Below are 20715 nucleotides of genomic sequence, written 5' to 3'. Positions count from 1 at the left end.
AGGCGGGGTGAGCCTTTAACTCGCTGTACCATGAATGTCGCCCGTGCTTTGCTAATCATGTTGAACAATGTTTGCCAATCTGATGTGCTGATGCAGGTTGCAATTGCTTCCACTGACGATTCTGTTGTCAAAGATGGCTGAGGGCCCTCATAATGTCATTTGACAGTCCGAAAACAAGGACATTCTGACAAATGCAAAACACAAATATTTCGATGCATTGCTTACAGTAGAAGGCTTGCAGTGATAACGCTTTATCTCGTTCAGCTCTTTCTGTATTCGTTCTTCTATTTTCTTCTTCCTATTCTTCCATTTGCGTGCGGGCGCGTGTGCGTTTGTGTGTGTTTGACAGTGACAGAGAGTGGGTGAGTAGGCGAGAGAGAAAAGAGGGGGGGGGGGCGTGGAGAGAGAGACAGAGAAAGAATAAAAAATATGTCGATATTTCAAGTGTGTGTGTGTGTGTGTGTGTGTGTGTGTGTGTGTGTGTGTGTGTGTGTGTGAAAAGTCAACTAATTTTTAACATAAAAATAAATGAATACATACGCATATTAAATAATGCCATAGGCCTACACTTAGTTTATTTTCTGTCGGAAATAAATCTGTTGTCTCGTACTGTTTTAGGGCAGATTTAAAATGCTGATTCCACACTTCCTACAAACCGAAGCAGCATTTTGTTTTTGCAAAAATAGAACTAATTTACCAGATCGACGTAAAGTGCTATTTTCTTATGCCTTTTCAAAAAGCGGATATATATGTATACATATTGCCTTATACAGGTTTCAAAAATCGAACACATTTTCATAATACTTTAACACGAAATTAAAACAGGCAATCAAACGTTCATTTCTTGTGCATACATAATCATTTTATTTTAACGTGATTTGATTCTATTGCTTATGATAAATGAAATCTTCATTTTGACAAAAAATCGTTTATTTTTTCTACACATAAAAATTTTTCATTTTTGGCAAACCAGTCATTTTCGACAAAAGTTGTAGTTTTTTTTCTAACATAATCATTTGTTAAAGTAGGATGTTCAGTTCGTCCTGGTACTGTTGACGAGACTGAGGTATCTCTCACGTAACAGGTGTGCTGACGCTTTGGGTTGACGTTCTCGTGTCAACACTCCCTTGTGGTTCCCCACCACTCGGTTGAGTTCTGCAAAATTAACACACACACTTCGTATGTATTCTTCTACATAAAGCAAAATTAAAACATTTCAGACCGGACACCCAATGTCATTTAGAAGCAGCCAGTAGATTTTGACAAGTTCCCCCCAAAAAATGTGTGTCTACGTCTTTTTATATTTAGTCAAGTTTTGACTAAATATTTTAACATCGAGGGGGAATCGAAACGAGGGTCGTGGTGTATGTGCGTGTGTGCGTGCGTGTGTGTGTGTGCGTGTGTGTGTGTAGAGCGATTCAGACTAAACTACTGGACCGATCTTTATGAAATTTGACATGAGAGTTCCTGGGTATGAAATCCCCGAACGTTTTTTTCATTTTTTTGATAAATATCTTTGATGACGTCATATCCGGCTTTTCGTGAAAGATGAGGCGGCACTGTCACGCCCTCATTTTTCAACCAAATTGGTTGAAATTTTGGTCAAGTAATCTTCGACGAAGCCCGGACTTCGGTATTGCATTTCAGCTTGGTGGCTTAAAAATTAATTAATGACTTTGGTCATTAAAAATCTGAAAATTGTAAAAAAAAATAAAAATTTATAAAACGATCCAAATTTACGTTTATCGTATTCTCCATCATTTGCTGATTCCAAAAACATATAAATATGTTATATTCGGATTAAAAACAAGCTCTGAAAATTAAATATATAAAAATTATTATCAAAATTTTTTTTTCGAAATCAATTTAAAAACACTTTCATCTTATTCCTTGTCGGTTCCTGATTCCAAAAATATATAGATATGATATGTTTGGATTAAAAACACGCTCAGAAAGTTAAAACGAAGAGAGGTACAGAAAAGCGTGCTATCCTTCTCAGCGCAACGAATACCCCGCTCTTCTTGTCAATTCCACGGGCACTGCCTTTGCCACGGGCGGTGGAGTGACGATGCTGCGAGTATACGGTCTTGCTGCGTTGCGTTGCGTTCAGTTTCATTCTGTGAGTTCGACAGCTACTTGACTAAATATTGTATTTTCGCCTTACGCGACTTGTTTGTTTAATAATATGTGTGGTTTTGTAAAGCTTTATCGTTCACCAATACGGGATTCACCGTCGTCATTAAGAAAAAGCCACACAGTCGTACTATATATGTGTGTATCACAACAAGCAGAGACAACGTGTAGTGAGCTGTCTTACGCCAAAAAAAAAAAGGTCTATTTACGGTAACATAGGCCCAAAAAATAGGGTCGGTAGGTCGGGATTTTTTTTTTTCCCAAAAAACCATATTTTTACGTTATTTTGCAAAAAAACCCAAAAGATTTTTTTTTTCTTTTTTTCCCAAATGCCAAAAAAAAGTCTAGGGTCGCGCGAAAAAAATAGGGTCGGTCGGGTTACCGTAAACAGACCTTTTTTTTTGGGGGGGGGCCTTAACAAGGCCACTGTCACCTCTTCCAGCTATAGCCAGGCAAACACATACAGATTTGCCCATTGTTTGGTTTATTCGGGATTTTAGGTTTGGAAAAAAGTCAAAAAATGATTTTAGGTTTGGGAAAAAGTCCAAAAAAAGATTTTAGGTTTGGGAAAAAGTCAAAAAATGATTTTCGGTTTGGCTCTCAGGCACAACTCTGTTTCAGAATGTGATGCAATGTATGTTTCCGGTTATTCCAAGGAGCACTCAGTTTCAGAATTGTACAAAATGTAGACTTAGCGCCCCTGCACTTAAAACTTACGTTGCGCGGTTATGAAGTCCGCGAAACACCAGATCATCTCCCCTACCAGGAACTGTGAACGGTACTTGTCGAATGTCCTGAAATACTCCTTCATGAAGTCTGTCTGATACTCCTCGGTGAAGATAAATGACGGCTCCTGAAATAGTTCGGCACAACAGAACAGAGAATTATTTAACTGATTGCGTACAATAACAAATAAATAAATTATTAATTAAAAAACAGATAAACAGACCCAAAAAAGTAAACAAATAAACGAATGTGTGGAAACTGTTATATGCTTTGCGGAAACAAGATTGCCATTTCGAAAGAAGATGAAAACAGACTGTTCTTGAAGATCTCATGTCATGCACACACAACTATATCAACAGTACAGGCACTCGACCTAGTTTTGATTTCATAGAGGCAGCAAAAAAAAATAGCGGAACCGGTTCCATGCAGATCAATAAATGCTTCACATACAAGACGCTGGAACTGCAATGCTGAAACGGTTCACATGACCCTCTGGAATTTCCAGACAAGAAACAACCATACACAACAATAAACAATTCGTAATCTTTACAGACCCGATGCAAACCCGGCAGCGTATCGGCACCGTACTCCGACACAACGAGGGGCTTATTGAACTTGGCATGCCAGTTCTCCAGATCGTCAGACAGCTGCAGCTGAATCACCTCCGTGTGGCCCACGTCACTGTACCACCCCAGGTACCGGTTGATCAGTATCACATCCACAAACTGCGCCTGTGAATCATAAAATTACTGCATAAAAAAATTTAAAAAATTAGTTCAGGGTATAACATATTACCAGAGTACCAGGCATTGTCATTATTTTCACGAGTTTTCATTCATAACCAGCTGGGGAATATATAACATTGTTCCCCATGTAACAAATCGAGGTGGTGAAAGGGTTTGAGCTTTTAGGCGAAACGTGGATTGTCAAAGTAAAAGCCAATCAGGCTGATTGTTTGATGTGTGGAACCATCGCGGCTTTGGATTCGTGTTTCCGAGGACAACGATTGTTTGAGCATTCACTCTCAAAGACCCAATCAATGTTGATAATTACCGCGGGAACTCGTGGTCAATTTGCAACTTATCTCTGTAATCGCAAAATGAACAACGAAAAGTCATAAAGCACTTGAAAAAAAAGGAATATGCCAATAACTTACGGAACTCGCAAACATGATGGCAGCTATGTACATTCTTAGACTGTAAGAAAAGCGAGGAAGAAGTTACATTTGACGTCACAGACAAGTATGACGTGTTATCTCGAACTACTGTGAGGCCCGGAATTGAATTCTATTAATTACGTTCAGAATAGTTATTGTGCGTACTTTTGCTCCTCCAAAATAATGACAAAACTGATGTTTCGTGGCTTGTTGTCAGACCAGCATTTTTTGTTGGTCCTCAGGGAGCATACCGTCTTCGATTATCAAGATGAAACCGAAGTCAATATGCCCCCCTCGATATGCCCCCCTCGGACCAACTAAAAAGCTTGTCTGTCAACAAGCCACCAAACATCTTTTATTAATGTGTCTAATGTTGCGGTATAAAATAAATACGGCCATTGCTCTTTCACACTAAACAAATACATTAACAAAGAGTCAACGGGATTAATTCAAGAGCTAACAGTCGACAGAGTAATAGGAGATTAAAAGCCATATTATTGTGCGACTTGGTAACGCTTTAGGAGTGCATTGTCATCGTATTGTACCTGCAGAATAATAATATTAGATTATTGTTAAATGAAAAGGAAAAACAATCGATTGAGTACTGGGAGATGAAGGCTTAGGCATAATTGAAATGTTTATCAGTGTTCTCCATTTTCTTATAAAACCCTTGGTGTTGGCACAACCATGTTCCTGATAACCTAACTTTTCATCAAAAAGCTTGCTATGCTTATTGTCTATAACTTGGTAGACCGCCCTAATGTTTATTTGTTTGTTTGTTTGTTTGTTCGTTCATGGGCTGAAACTCCCACGGCTTTTACGTGTATGACCGTTTTTACCCCGCCATTTAGGCAGCCATACGCCGCTTTCGGAGGAAGCATGCTGGGTATTTTCATGTTTCTATAACCCACCGAACTCTGAGGTGGATTACAGGATCTTTTTCGTGCGCACTTGGTCTTGTGCTTGGGTGTACACACCGGGGTGTTCGGACACTGAGGAGAGTCTGCACACAAAGTTGACTGAGAAATAAATCTCTCGCCGAACGTGGGGACGAACTCACGCTGACAGCGGCCAACTGGAAACAAATCCAGCGCGCTACCGACTGAGCTACATCCCCGCCCCAGACCGCCCTAATAAAAGTTATTAAATGATTTTAAGATTATTACACAACAAAGAACGTCAGAACAAAGCAGGAACTCGGGTCGATCACAAACAACGCTTACCACTCTATCAGTGTCGTAATCCTTGTTGCAAAAGAATGTTATGGGTCTCTTCGACTCATCCAGATCCCTGGTGTGCGCAATCAGATCCCTGAACACAATCAGCGAGGTGTGAGTGTTATGCTGATAATTCACAAACAACGCTTACCACTCTACCACTGTCGTAATCCTTCTTGCAAATGAATGTTATGGGTCTCTTCTCCCCCCGCGGGTTAGGGGAAAAAAATTACCCGATGCTCTCCAGCATGTCGTAAGAGGCGACTAACGGATTCTGTTTCTCCTTTTACCCTTGTTAAGTGTTTCTTGTATAGAATATAGTCAATGTTTGTAAAGATTTTAGTCAAGCAGTATGTAAGAAATGTTAAGTCCTTTGTACTGGAAACTTGCATTCTCCCAGTAAGGTCATATATTGTACTACGTTGCAAGCCCCTGGAGCAATTTTTTGATTAGTGCTTTTGTGAACAAGAAACAATTAACAAGTGGCTCTATCCCATCTCTCCCCTTTCCCAGTCGCGATATAACCTTGAACGGTTGAAAACGACGTTAAACACCAAAGAAAGAAAGAAAGAAAGAAAGATGGGTCTCTTCGATTCATCCAGATCCCTTGTGTGCGCGATCAGATCCCTAAACACACAGTCAGCGAAGTACACTTGTCTAACTCGATTCTTAAAGGTACATATGTCTCCTAGTTTCAGCGATCATGTTCATCTCCACAGCTCTGTTCAGGCGTTTACAACAGCGAGGCTGCTTCCGGTGCAGAGTGAGCTCTTTTTATATTTAGTCAAGTTTTGACTAAATATTTTAACATCGAGGGGGAATCGAAACGAGGGTCGTGGTGTATGTGCGTATGTGTGTGCGTGCGTGTGTGTGTGTGTGTGTGTAGAGCGATTCAGACTAAACTACAGGACCGATCTTTATGAAATTTGACATGAGAGTTCCTGGGTATGAAATCTCGGAACGTTTTTTTCATTTTTTTGATAAATGTCTTTGATGACGTCATATCCGGCTTTTCGTGAAAGTTGAGGCGGCACTGTCACGCCCTCATTTTTCAACCAAATTGGTTGAAATTTTGGTCAAGTACTCTTCGACGAAGCCCGGGGTTCGGTATTGCATTTCAGCTTGGTGGCTTAAAAATTAATTAATGACTTTGGTCATTAAAAATCTGAAAATTGTAAAAAAAAATAAAAAATTATAAAACGATCCAAATTTACGTTTATCTTATTCTCCATCATTTGCTGATTCCAAAAACATATAAATATGTTATATTCGGATTAAAAACAAGCTCTGAAAATTAAATATATAAAAATTATTATCAATTTTTTTTTTCGAAATCAATTTAAAAACACTTTCATCTTATTCCTTGTCGGTTCCTGATTCCAAAAATATATAGATATGATATGTTTGGATTAAAAACACGCTCAGAAAGTTAAAACGAAGAGAGGTACAGAAAAGCGTGCTATGCAGCATAGCGTAACCACTACCCCGCTCTTCTTGTCAATTTCACTGCCTATGCCGTGAGCGGTGGACCACGAGTATACGGTCTTGCTGCGTTGCATTGCGTTCAGTTTCATTCTGTGAGTTCGACAGCTACTTGACTAAATATTGTATTTTCGCCTTACGCGACTTGTTTTTTTTTAATAGGGGTTCACACCTATGTTAATCAGTTAAATTTATTCAACAACAATAGTCCAAAAATATCTCGAAACAAAACATGTCTCGCTAGTGTCTTCTGGACGAGCTTCTGTACAATTTGTCAGATAAGTTTATTTTCTGTATTATAAGTGTTTGTCTGTCTGTTCACATAAAAGACCGCTGGGTTGAAGATCAGTGAACGTGACGTTTTGTTTTGTTATAAGTATAAAAAAAAAACCGCTGGCGCTGGACCCGAGTACTCTTCAGACTGGCTCGCTCCCCCAGTATGAAAGTTTTTGTCTTGTGCACGTGGATTTAAAAAAAATATATATATATATTTATTTTACACAATTAAAAAAATTATTAGAGTAAAATAAAACATTAAAACGTTCATAATAAACAATAGTAAACAAGAATTTAACAACAACAAAACAAAAACATAGACCGCCCATGCCGGGAATCGAACCCGGATCACTTTGGCCATAGGCGGACGTGCTACGACAACTTTACTAGAGTTGTGCGCCTTGAATCACTGTGTGTCCCTGTCGCTCTCTCTCGTACTCTCTGTCTCTCTTTCAGTCTCACCGAGACCAAACACTGCATTGTAGTTTCTTTGCCGAGACCAAATCCCCACCCGCTGGCTGGCTTGCAAATCGTCTCGCATGCGATACGCATGCTTTTCTCGTGTTCGGCGGTTCTTTTTGCCGAACTGCCTCCCACCGCCAAACCTCCCACCGTTAAGAGTCGTTATTGTGATTTATTTCGCATTTAGGTCCCAGGTAACATTATGAAGTTTTAATACGATCAATCGGACCTATTATCAAGTTAGTGTATCAACTTTTGTCACCAGTAGTTTCCCAGCAATAAGCTGTTAAGTCGAGACAGACAGACAGACAGATACATACACAGACAGACACACAATTAAAGTCTGCAGGACCCTCCTACTGCGTACTCGGGGATAATGTTCCAATTACATACCTTTCTTGGGGTTTTTTATTCAACAACAAATTCCCACTCTGCACAGAATGCAGCCACACTATTGATTTGTTGTACGTGTCCAAGTGAAATTATGGTCTTCTTCCATATTAAAGCCTGCACAAATCTCTGTCGGAGAACATGGTCGTGTATGCGAGAAAACGGTACCTTTAAATACAAAGGAATTGCGAACAAAAGTCAAGAACAAAATTGACAGACCTTGTCATAGACATCACGAAGATTTTCATTTCAAGTTTCTGCGCACACAAACAAATTGATTAAGTCAAACACGTCAGTAAGACGGTGTATACTTGCACGAACTTCATTCAAGAAAACATACTGGCATTGATGTTTTTTCTCTTAACGAAGAAAAAGAGCCTGTCAGGTCAAAGGTTTTGTTAAATGTAAAATCAGACATCGCCCGCGACTGTGCCAAAGACATAAAAAAAATACTTACATACTAGAATACCTTAACTGTACCTACTTGAAGTAGGCCTCCCCCTGAGCCGTGTTGGACGTTGGCTCGTTGGCAATGGACCACATGATGACAGAGGGTCTGTTCTTGTCCCTCTGGTACAGCTCCCCCATCACTGCTTTGTGGTGAGACAGTCCAACGGGACTGAAGTTATCCGGTCTAGACACATAAATCAAGTTTAACAGGACTGAAGTTATCCGGTCTAGACACATAAATCAAGTTCAACAGGACTGAAGTTATCCGGTCTGGACACATAAATCAAGTTTAACAGGACTGAAGTTATTCGATCTAGACACATAAAGCAAGTTTAACAGGACTGAAGTTATTCGATCTAGACACATAAAGCAAGTTTAACAGGCCTGAAGTTATCCGGTCTAGACACATAAATCAAGTTTAACAGGACTGAAGTTATCCGGTCTAGACACATAAATCAAGTTTAACAGGACTGAAGTTATCCGGTCTAGACACATAAATCAAGTTCAACAGGACTGAAGTTATCCGGTCTAGACACATTAATCAAGTTCAACAGGACTGAAGTTATCCGATCTAGACACATAAAGCAAGTTTAACAGGACTGAAGTTATCCGGTCTAGACACATTAATCAAGTTCAACAGGACTGAAGTTATCCTGTCTAGACACATAAATCAAGTTCAACAGGACTGAAGTTATCCGGTCTAGACACATTAATCAAATTCAACAGGACTGAAGTTATCCGATCAAGACACATAAAGCAAGTTTAACAGGACTGAAGTTATTCGATCTAGACACATAAAGCAAGTTTAACAGGCCTGAAGTTATCCGGTCTAGACACATAAATCAAGTTTAACAGGACTGAAGTTATCCGGTCTAGACACATAAATCAAGTTTAACAGGACTGAAGTTATCCGGTCTAGACACATAAATCAAGTTCAACAGGACTGAAGTTATCCGATCTAGACACATAAATCAAGTTCAACAGGACTGAAGTTATCCGATCTAGACACATAAAGCAAGTTCAACAGGACTGAAGTTATCCGGTCTAGACACATAAATCAAGTTCAACAGGATTGAAGTTATCCGGTCTAGACACATTAATCAAGTTCAACAGGACTGAAGTTATCCGGTCTAGACACATAAAGCAAGTTTAACAGGCCTGAAGTTATCCGGTCTAGACACATAAATCAAGTTTAACAGGACTGAAGTTATCCGGTCTAGACACATAAATCAAGTTTAACAGGACTGAAGTTATCCGGTCTGGACACATAAATCAAGTTTAACAGGACTGAAGTTATCCGGTCTAGACACATAAATCAAGTTCAACAGGACTGAAGTTATCCGGTCTAGACACATTAATCAAGTTCAACAGGACTGAAGTTATCCGATCTAAACAAAACAGAGAAAGTGCAAGCGTGTTTGTCATACTGAAAATGTCATGACTCGTGGACGACCCAGAGCCTCACAACCTGAAAGTGCATCTCTGAAACTCTTCGGAGCTTTTGATTAAGACTTCATGTAATCCTCAAACACCATCGACCACTTTCTGAGGGACTCTCTTTGCAAACAAACAAATTAAATGAACAATGACGTAGTTTGAACTGGTCAGTCCGGATGATGTGGGTCGTGGGCGACCCATATGGAATTAAAAAAGGAAGTGGGCGCAGTGGCGTGGTGGTAAGACGTCGGCCTCCTAATCGGGAGGTCGTGAGTTTGAATCCCGGTCGCTGCCGCCTGGTGGGTTAAGAGTGGAGATTTTTCCGATCTCCCAGGTCAACTTATGTGCAGACCTGCTAGTGACTTAACCCCCTTCGTGTGTACATGTACACGCAAGCACAAGACCAAGTGCGCACGGAAAAGATCCTGTAATCCATGTCGGAGTTCGGTGGGTTATGGAAACACGAAAATACCCAGCATGCCTACCCAACGAAAGCGGAATGAAGCTGACTATGCTCTCAGAGTATAGTGTGGGGAACCCAAATGGGCAAACAAGCTTACACGTCACCAGAATTTCTGGAACGCTGAAGAAGAGAAGAAAGAAGGAAGTGTCGATGTGTTTCCCTATTCGGATGGCGTGGGTCGTGTACGACTCATACTCTGCAAAGAGGCGGTACAAAGTGTATCACTATTCAGATTGCGTGGGTCCTGTACGTAGGACCCATACTTTCAAGTGCAATCCTTCTTTAAAAGCATTGGTCGTACACGACCCACACCATTCCAGACTGTGTAGTCCAAAGCGTGATCCGGTGAAGGTTAAGTAACGTATTCACTTTGTAGACTCCTAAAGCACAGAATCCAGGCATAATTTCCAGCCCCGTTATTCCAAAACTCTTTCCCTCACGCCATGTAAGAACGATACGTCCTTTAAGACCTACTGTGTAATGCCAACGCCCGGAGTTTCGTCCACCACCACAAAGCCCTGTCGGTCAGCTTGGTCCATCAGCTCCTCCGCGAAGGGATACACTGCTGTCCGGAACCCGTTGACCCCCAGCCATTTCTTCATGTGGAAGTCACGTGCTATCGTCGCGTCGTCTGACCCTCTTCCGCGGATCTGCCAAGAGAGTAGAAATGATGGATGAACTCTTGAGAATGTTCGGTCTTAACAACCACAGGGGGTCAAATACATTGCTAACCCGCGTTCAAGAGATCAGAAATGACAGATTTTGATTCCGTTTTTGATTGTTTATCCAACGGTCCATATTTTGCTTCGGCCGGTCTTCTTCTTTTGTGAAGTCTGTTGGTGTTATCAAGAGTCAATTGTAAGTAAGAAAGAATGCTCTAACACTTTCTATCCTACCTATGTTGACCAAGGTTTTTTATGGCCGAGACCAGCTGTGCTGCAGCAGGTCACTCAGAATTGTAGTAACTGTGTAGTAACTGTGTATCAACACGCTGGAATGCAGGCGTTAGATGGACGTTACAGGAAACGACTGAAGCTAACAGTCTGAGCGGATATATCCGTACCTGGTCAGATACAGCCATATGAGTGGGTACGGATATATCCGTACCTGGGAGACAATGAGTTAAGCAAAGTCTATCTAAAGAAAACGTCCTCTACTGGATAATGAAACTGAAGCCAAATAAAAACAATTAGCATTACCCCCGTGCATCAGTCGCAACACCGATTATGGCATGTAAGCAACAAAATATACGCATCACTAAAACAAACCAGATCAAAGAAACTCCAAAATATTTACTTCAACATCTTCGTGTCTGCCAACGCCATGCAGGTAGAAAGGCTGGTCATTGATGAAGAACTGAGTGTTGGACACTCTCACCGTACGGATTCCGAACGGCTGACGATACACGTCTCCAGATACATTAACCTGTGGGCGACCAAAGTAAGCTGTTGGGTTTATTCCCTAAAGCGGATATAACAAGCAAACTAATAGTTTTCAAGCAGCTCTGAAAAGAGACAAAGAAGTGACGTGATCTTAAATAGTCATCGAGCTGAACATTTTGCACCTAAAACATGTAAGTTAAGAACAAACTATGCGTAAAGGCGGTCCTTAATTGTGCCCGAGGTCGACTTCGTGTAGACTTCGCGAAGTCTTTTTACCGAAAACTCAGTGCTAAAGTTTTGTGCGGCCAGCTTTAAAGTTGCGACCTCGATCGAGCGTTTACGGATATTGAATCCGAGTTCGTACACACTCCACTGTAAAAAATTAAATATAAGTCCGACCTTGAGAGCGTACATATAACCAGGGTCATCAGGCTTCATGGTCCAAGGCCACCAGAGACGGGCGTCAGGGATGACGATGGTGTCCTGGAGACGGGTGCTAAGCGACGACACCGTGTTACCGTCTCTGTCCTCTATAGTGACGATGACCATGAATGCTGACCCTGGACCCGTTCCCCCCTCCGTGACAGTGTACGACACCACACCTTCGGGAAAAATTGACCCCGGTTATCTGTTGTATAGTTTGTCTTATGCTTCAAAAGTGTATAAATGTCCCTTAGCAATAAAAATTATGTTGATTGGTAAAAGTCCATTGTTGTTTTTGGTGCCAAGAAGAATTTTGCTGCAGAAAATAATGATACCAAGTTATATTTATAGCAGAAGAGGCCTTTGGGAACTGTTTCATCTGTACCGCAAAAATCCATCCATCCATCAATAAAGCACTGAAAAAATATCGCCACCGTTATTATCCATATGACACCGTAGCTGTCCATCCACACAAAAAAAAGAAAAAAAAGAAAAATCAATCATCAGTTAATTAGGCCCACGTAACACCATACAGCAAAGTTGAATACAGTTAGCTGAATACAACACATCGCATCGTGTGGCATATCAGTAAGCGCAACCTCTCACATTGCATGCGGCACGAAATACCCAACATGAAAGCAGCAAGCTCTACAACGGGCATAGCTTGTTGCATGCAGTTCTATCACGTGGTGTATCCATCCCCTCATCATGCTCTCAACCATTACACTTTGTTCAAAACATTTCTTACCGTTGGTGCCCTGGATGGTGGTGATAATAGTGATGTCGTCAACGTAGGCTTGCGGAGTGGCGTAGAGATGAGCACTTCGCTGAATACCCGCGTAGTTAAAGAAATCCATCTGCAGATTCTGGACAAAATAACCTGCAGGGTATCTGAAAAGAACAGTCACATCAAATCAAATCAAATCAAATCAAATCAAATTATCTTTAACATCTCAAGCATGGACAAATACAATACAAGAAACATAACACAAATACATAACACGCGTTCTGGACTTTCAAAAAGATCATACTGACGATCCGATGACATAAAGTTACATGAACAACTTGCTAACCCATTTCCGACGGAAGAAGCACACTTGAAATGGTTCCCGGCCAGGATACCCCACCGAGTACAAGGCACTGGTAAGAGTTTGTTGTTTAAAAACACACTCAGGCACAGTTTGACTGTCTAGGTGGCCGGGATAAAGTGGCAATGCACGTGAAACCCAATTGGTACAAATATGACTGCAGTTGCAGTCCGCGTACGCGTAAGAAGATTGTGAGATTCTGCGCTGACCTCTTCGTGTCAGAATCAAAGTGGATGGTGCCAGGGGGGATGGTGGTGGGGGTCAGAGTGTTGTTGACGGCCACAGTGACACGGTTGACTGCACTGAAGCTGACCACTGAGTTGACCTCACATTCAAACGGAAGGTGACCTCCCTCGTGTGACATCACTTGCTGGCCGTTTATCCACTGTCCACAAAAGAGGGGTCAATACCATTACCAGTTCTGTCTTGTTAGGTTTGTCATTTTTTCTCCATTAAAGTTATGCATGAGACGCTATTGTCAACTAACAGTAAAGGTTATTTGCATACAAGGTGGGGATTATTAAACAGCAAGCAAACAAATAGACAAAGGGCAGAGAGAACACAATAAATAAAAGTAAGCAAGGAATCACGAATAAGACATTAATGAGTGTCATCACTTTATGTGTATTGATTAAGTAAACAAAAAATTAAGAGTGATAAAGAAATGCAAGGAGGGACCCCCGATAAATGTCCATGGCCGAGAGCGGAGGTGCAGGACCCATGCGGTGCCCAACTGCTGCACCACCGTACCAAACGCGTCATGACCGACACAACCATGGCAACGCGACATGGCGCTCACCCTCTGAAGCCGGAAAAAATGCAATACTCACCACCATAGCGTAGTAGTTGACACTACCAAACCTCAGCATCACCCGTTTATCCTGCCACATCTTGGAGACGTAGAAGTGGCGGTCATACCACACCCAGCCTACGAAGTCCCGCAGGCTTTTGTCGGTGGTGATGTCGTTGTAACTGGACGGTACAGGCATGGGAATCACATCGCCGGTCTGGACAGAAAAATATTCGTGGCTGTGACAATATTCTCAAGAAGCAAATAATGACTTAAACTAAAGCTGTAGCGTAGTTATGAATATCGAGGTAGTGTGTGTTTATAAAGGGGAAAAAAGGGGGAGGGGGTGCGGGCGTGAGCCGTTAACTCTGTACGCACACACCACAGACACACACACACACGTACACACTCTCACACACACACACACACACACACACACACACACACACACACTCTCACACACACACACACACACACACACACGCACGCACGCATGCACAAACACACACACACACACACACACACACACACACTACATGCATACACGTACGCACAAAAACAGAGTTCAGATGGTATCAACGTTATCAAGGTTATCAATACAAAGTCAAAGCAACAACCAGAATGGTCGGCTGTCAGTGACACAAATATATATCGTCAGCTATCCCAGAATCAACGATAAAATGCAATATTGGTTTATGCTTTCGACAATGACACTGACACAGAAAAGAAATCAGATGCACATGTGTCATCGATATTAACATTGTTAGTGCGAGGTCATGGCAGTCACTGACATTTATATTGTCGGTTAAGTTTGAGTCAGTGATTACAAACAACTACTAGTTCATTCTGTAACCAATGCTACTGACACACAACAAAGATATACATGTATATATACATGAGACCACTTTACCTGTTTCTATCTCAAGCAAATGGGATTATGTCAAGGTCCTAAGAGACAGAAACAATGAATGTGCCAACTGAGTTACACTCTTCTGCAACAGAGTTTATAGGTAAATCCACCTGGAAGCAGTTTTTCCTATCAACAAATCAATGAATGAATGAATGAATGAAGAAAGAAATGCATGAATTAATTAATTAATTAATTGATTAATTAATCAATTGAATAATTAAGGACTAAATGAATGATTGAAGAAAGACTGAAAAAGAAGTGAACAATATAATTGGTGTTTTGCTTTTTGTTTTTTTAGTGGGGAAAAGCGTGGATTTTTAGTGTTTTTGGTGTGTGTATGTTTCGTTATTTTTTTCACTCAAAGCATCACCTTGTTAAAAAAAAATTTTTTTTTTAAAAACACATTGTAATATCCACACAGCCGAAAGGATTATTTTGTAAATGCTATATTGATTTGAGCCCGGAACGTGTCCACTTACTTGTGACAGAGGTTTCGTCCACCACTCGTCCACAAAGCTCTGGTTCCTGGTGGAGGAGTTATCGGCCCTGAAGTTCCACATTCCGTCCAGTGTCTTGACCACACGACTCTCTGAGTCTCTGGGATAAAGTATCCCCTTGCCAAGACCGCCATGCCACAGGACTAGTGGAAGAAGAAAACGTAGCAGACGACATCGACCCGCCATTTTTGTTTTTGGAAATCACGTGATGTGGGAAATGATCATGTGACGTTGTTAGTAAATCAGTAACGACAGTGTATGTTGAGAGGTCTTGTCTGTGTTCTTGTTGATAGTGTTGTAGGTCGAACATGTTGAAATCAAATTGCATGTGTATGTGGTTTGTACAGGGTGACCCCAAAAAAAGAGTACCCAAACAAAATTGAATAACTTTGTCAATTTTAACTTTTTTTTCTTTCTTTTTGAGGTGAGTCAAGCTAATCCACTGCATGGTTGGATGAAATAAAAGCTGTTCTCACAATGAACTATACTAATGATCAACGGACGTTTTGCATAGAGACCTATTTTCGCACAAAATCATACAGAGATGTGCAAGTACAGTTCCAGAGACACTTTGGTCAGCGCGATTTCTATCTTTGGGGGTTCCTGAAAGACAACATCTACAGGAACAACCCACAGATGCAATCACAGAACTCAAGAGAGCCATCGATCACAACAACCATTCGCGGAATCTCGCAACAGGAGTGTGTGCGGGTGATTGATAACTTTGCGCGGCGAGTTCAATTCTTTTCTTTATTTGGTGTTTAACGTCGTTTTCAACCACGAAGGTTATATCGCGACGAGGCGAGTTCAAGTTTGCCTGCAGCGGCGTTTGGAGCATGTTCTGTAGAATGAGCATAACTTTCCTGAAAGACAAGCTAGAACGCTAAAATTTTCTGTGCAAATCATGCAGAGGCTACTTGTGTGTGTAAATAAATTTTATGAAGATTGCTTTATTTTTGTTCAATTTATGACGTTTTGTTTGGGTACTCTTTTTTTTGGGTCACCCTGTATTATCTCTCTCACTCCCTCTTTATCTCCCTCTCTCCCAGCTCCCCCAACCGACATGCACACACACACACACACACACACACACACACACACACACACAGTGACACACACAGATGATAATTTTAATAAATGTGGCGAATCCGGACTATGCAGCTCTGAATTACCTCCCATTATCATTTAGATGGTAAGTAACTCCGAAAAACGCAAGGTAAGTCGGATATGATCAATCAATCAATCAATATGAGGCTTATATCGCGCGTATTCCGTGGGTACAGTTCTAAGCGCAGGGATTTATTTTTTTTATTTTTTTTATGCAATTTATATCGCGCACATATTCAATGCCGTGTGAGATGGAATTTTTTGTACACAATACATCACGCATTCACATCGGCCAGCAGATCGCAGCCATTTCAGCGCATATCCTACTTTTCACGGCTTATTATTCCAAGTCACACGGGTATTTTGGTGGACATTTTTATCTATGCCTATACAATTTTGCCAGAAAAGACCCTTTTGTCAATCGTGGGATCTTTAACGTGCACACCCCAATGTATTGTACACGAAGGGACCTCGATTTTTCGTCTCATCCGAAAGACTAGCTGCAGTAGCTTCCCTTAGACTAGCTGCATATCTCTCTCTCTCTCTCTCTCTCTCTCTCTCTCTCTCTCTCTCTCTCTCTCTCTCTCTCTCTCTCTCTCTCTCTCTCTCTCTCGTCCTGTAGGTTACTTTTGTCACTTTCTTAAAAAAAATAAAAATTACGAACAAACAAGACTAATTTACACTCGCACACATATACACATGCACGCACGCATTCACGAACACACACACCCACACACACACACACACACACGCACGCACACACACGCACACACACGCGCACACACACACACACACACGCACACACACACACACAAACACACACACACACACACACACACAAACACACACACACGCACACGCACACACACGATGTGGGCAATTGAGCGTACATTTTGTTTTTAATCGTGAAATCGTATTTATTATACACTTTCAAACAGAAAAGGTATTGTCAAATCAAATGTGTTACTACTGGCAAGAATGGGTAACATAGTCCTGTAAGGCTATTTTATTGCGACTGGAAATTAAAAAGTAATCTGATATAAAAAAAAATATTTTTAAAAAACCGAGTATTCCATTTTTACATTTTAAGCAACTTCCTGTGATGAATTATGATTAGGAACTTCTGAAAACTTCTGAGAGCAAATAATCAAATAAACCACTACCGATCTGCCCGGGCTTTTATGACAAGAACATAATTCCATTTGTACAAATTCAACTTGGCGCCTCACTGCGTTGCAGGAGTATTTTTGCTAAATTGATTTCATAGCTAGGTTGAAAAAATGTGTCATTTACAAAATGTGGAGGCCCGGTAGATCAGTTGGTGTAGAACTTGACTTGTGGTCAGCAGGCCACGGGTTCGAATCCGGGGCGGAACAGACACAGCACAGTTCAACTTTATGTGATGACTCAGAGACGGTATCCATGTCCCGAACCCGTGTCACCATTTTCGCACGCAAAAGACCTTAGTCATCATTTTGCCAGAAGTGGCGGTGGCTGCATGATTACATCTAAACACGCACACACTACCTGGGTAGCGCAACTGTTGCTGCTATCTTTCCGGCACCTGGAGGAAGAGACGCGAATTTCCGAGCAATGGGTCAATAAATAATGCAGATGTAAGTGAAAAATGTTAAATCAGCAAAAACAGACCAAAACAATTCAAGCTCTGCATAGAAAACAGCCAGGCAATGGACTGTTGATTTGTGTGATACAAGAAGAAGGATGCTTCAATCCCATGAAAACACCTGGACGAATCTACGGTGATGTAAAAGATGGTCAGTTTACGCGTGAAGGGTGTGTGGCTTAGATTCACCTTAGTTTCAGTTGTACCTGAGTATGACAGTAAGTACCTGCTAGTATTAACAGTAAACCAGAGTATTGCTGGAGCATCTCCTTGGGAATAATTTAAGTGTATAGGATAACATAATGGTCACTACACTCACACACAAACACACACACACACACACACACACACACACACACACACACACACACACACACACACACACACACACACACACAAAATTTCAAACCCTACGACCAAATGGTAGACTGATTGACGTCACAGTTCTTGCTTGGAAGGCAACACATCGGATGAGATTCAGTTACACTGTTACATCGAACCGCTCTTATCAAAACAGGTGGCACTGCCCCTCGATCCACTTTCCGCTATATTCAGTCATAGCACACTACAAAAAGTCGTAGCCTATGACCAAACTATAGACTTGCAGTACTCCAGGGCACAAAGGCAATATCCAGCTACACAAATCAACAAAGTATGTCCGGGATGGATGGTTGGTTGTTGCGGGTTTTCCATACATGTCTCTTCAGTCTATTTGGCTAATTGGGACCGTTTTAATTTGGTTTCCTTTCTATGATTACATGGCGTTCTATGTATTTAAAACAAATTATATTTCGGTCTATCACAGTATTTACGAAAAAGGTTCCCTAAAGCTCATCAGCGTCCGAACATGAAGCACTCCGCTGTGTGTGAAGTAGCACTTGGCAATAACGCGAGCCACGTCATACTACACAAAGCCATAGCTAGCCAGTGATCAAACAGTGGGCCACAGGTGTCCAAATGAAGCTGGCACAGGATATTGCTGATTTTAACAAACGGTAAGGCCATGTCACGCAAGACAAAGTTGTAGCCTTTGACCAGACAATATGCCACAGTATTATCGGAGTGAAGTCTGGGACAGGACAGCGTTGATCTAAATAAACACAAAGGCCATGTCACATTATACGACTGAAGTCACAGACTAAACAGTAAGCCACGGTATTGTCCGGATGAGGCCAGGCACAGGATAGTGTTGATCTAAATAACCATAAAGGCCATGGCACACTACACAAAGTCGCAGCCGGTATTCCCCGGATGAAACACAGGATACTGTTGAAGGTCATATCACACTACACAAAGTCGTAGCCTATGACCAAACAGTAAGCAACACTATTGTCGGAGTGAAGCCTGGCCCAGGACACGACGATACCGGAGTCCGTCAGACAGAGGGCGAAAGGCCGCACACAGCCCCTCATCCAGTGTTCCGTTCTAATCAATCATGACACAATTAAGGCCATGTCACACTACACAAAGTCGTAGCCTATAACCAAACTGTAAGCAACACTATTGTCGGAGTGAAGCCTGGCCCAGGACACGACGATACCGGAGTCCGTCAGACAGAGGGCGAAAGGCTTCACACAGCCCCTCGATCCGTGCTCTGCACCATGCAGCAGGCGTCTCCACTCTCCGGACGGCGATCTGACCAACACGCACTGGTTGTCGCAGCTTACGACGTACACGTTGCGGTGCTGGTCCGCAGCCACCTCGATGGGCTTGACCAGCTGCTTGTGGGTGAGGACGTTGACCAGGTTGCCGGTGGTCAGCTCCACGCGGTACACGCATTGCTTCTCGAAGTCCGGCACCAGCACGTTGCCGTCCGTCACGCACATCTGGCGCGGACTCGCCAGCCCGGTCAGCGAGTTGCCGTTGGTGACCGTCCGCAGCACGCTGCCGTCACGCCGGATGACGTCCACGCTGGCCGCCCTCTCCCCGTTCTGCCAGCAGCTGACCAGCAAAGCGTCGTCCGAGTCCGGCGTGCTGGCCACTCCCACGTACTGCCTGGCGGTGTTGCACTGGGACCTGATCCCCAGCCTACGCTCCACGTCCACGAAGAAGATGGTCTTCCGCTTGGCGGTGACGGCCAGCACCCCGTCACGGAGCAGCGCCAGGCACCCCGGCTCGCTCTCCAGCCTCAGACAGCTGGTCACTATGGCCGGTTCCACCAGCGTGGCAAGCTTGACCATCTTGTTGTAGGCGTCCGCCATGATGAGGCGTCCGTCCTGCGTGGTCAGCACGTCCGTGATGAAGGGGGTGTGCACGTCCTTGTCCGTCACGGCTTGCGTCTCGAACACCCGTTTGGGTGAGGCGGTCAGCGGGTCTGACGACCTGCCTGTACACACACAGGGTAATGGGGTGAGAGGAAACAATACCATAGGAAGCTGCAACAGTGGACGTTTCCAGCAGAAACAAATGTCAACCGCTTTACCAGACAATTCTACAAAATGCACGATGGCAGGTATTAGTCTTAGAATTACTTATAGAATGTAAGATACTTAAAAACATGTCTGGCCAAAATATATGCGCAAGTGATAGACGTACCTTGCACACTCCAATAACTTGGGGGTTCTACGATCGGCCAAACTACATACATGCACGTTAACAAGCACCCTCTGTTTCAACATGAAGATATGCACCTGAAGCCGGATTTCTTAAAAGAATCGGTGGTGTCGCAACATTTTTGGGAAGTTTTTATATCCCATAATAAT

At 42.3% G+C, this 20715-nt stretch overlaps 2 protein-coding genes and 1 long non-coding RNA gene across 4 annotated transcripts in view; 1 reads left to right on the top strand and 2 right to left on the bottom strand.

The window, feature by feature from the left end:
* Positions 1-20715, top strand: part of LOC138975310 (uncharacterized) — a 243064-nt gene that overhangs the window by 176584 nt on the left and 45765 nt on the right. The gene's annotated exons all lie outside the window — the stretch shown is intronic.
* LOC138975301 (uncharacterized) overlaps positions 1-20715 on the bottom strand; it is a 136777-nt gene that overhangs the window by 112234 nt on the left and 3828 nt on the right. The window contains exon 3 of one of the 2 annotated variants that reach the window (XR_011458614.1): positions 17914-20339. Coding sequence is in view for 1 of the 2 variants with exons in the window: in XM_070347956.1 (XP_070204057.1) it covers positions 19474-20339 (866 nt within the window). In the remaining variant the exon portion in view is untranslated. Of the gene's footprint in view, positions 1-17277; positions 20340-20715 lie in introns of those variants that run through there. The other variant, XM_070347956.1, reaches the window with a different exon arrangement.
* Positions 546-15474, bottom strand: LOC138975304 (beta-glucuronidase-like). The gene is made up of 12 exons (XM_070347959.1): positions 15265-15474; positions 13916-14092; positions 13295-13470; positions 12746-12888; positions 11974-12176; positions 11489-11617; positions 10667-10842; positions 8327-8476; positions 5239-5326; positions 3414-3590; positions 2851-2986; positions 546-1155 (listed from the first exon to the last, which is right to left on the bottom strand). The coding sequence occupies exons 1-12, from the start codon at positions 15466-15468 to the stop codon at positions 1034-1036; spliced, it is 1881 nt and encodes a 626-aa protein (XP_070204060.1). The 5' UTR covers positions 15469-15474; the 3' UTR covers positions 546-1033.

This window comes from Littorina saxatilis, linkage group LG9 (genome assembly GCF_037325665.1).
Source record: "Littorina saxatilis isolate snail1 linkage group LG9, US_GU_Lsax_2.0, whole genome shotgun sequence".
NCBI classification, from domain to species: Eukaryota; Metazoa; Mollusca; class Gastropoda; order Littorinimorpha; family Littorinidae; genus Littorina; species Littorina saxatilis.
Note: the sequence above shows the minus strand (reverse complement) of the source record. Positions and strands in the feature narration are given on the sequence as shown.

What these genes read in the sequence shown, in the direction of transcription:
- LOC138975304 (XM_070347959.1), bottom strand. Translation starts at nt 15,468, where the DNA reads ATGGCGGGTCGATGTCGTCTGCTACGTTTTCTTCTTCCACTAGTCCTG. An exon ending in CAGGGGGAGGCCTACTTCAA is followed by an intron (nt 5,327 to 8,326) that starts GTAGGTACAGTT and finishes GATTGTGTTCAG; the next exon opens with GGATCTGATTGCGCACACCA. An exon ending in CGCTGCCGGGTTTGCATCGG is followed by an intron (nt 2,987 to 3,413) that starts GTCTGTAAAGAT and finishes GAACTATTTCAG; the next exon opens with GAGCCGTCATTTATCTTCAC.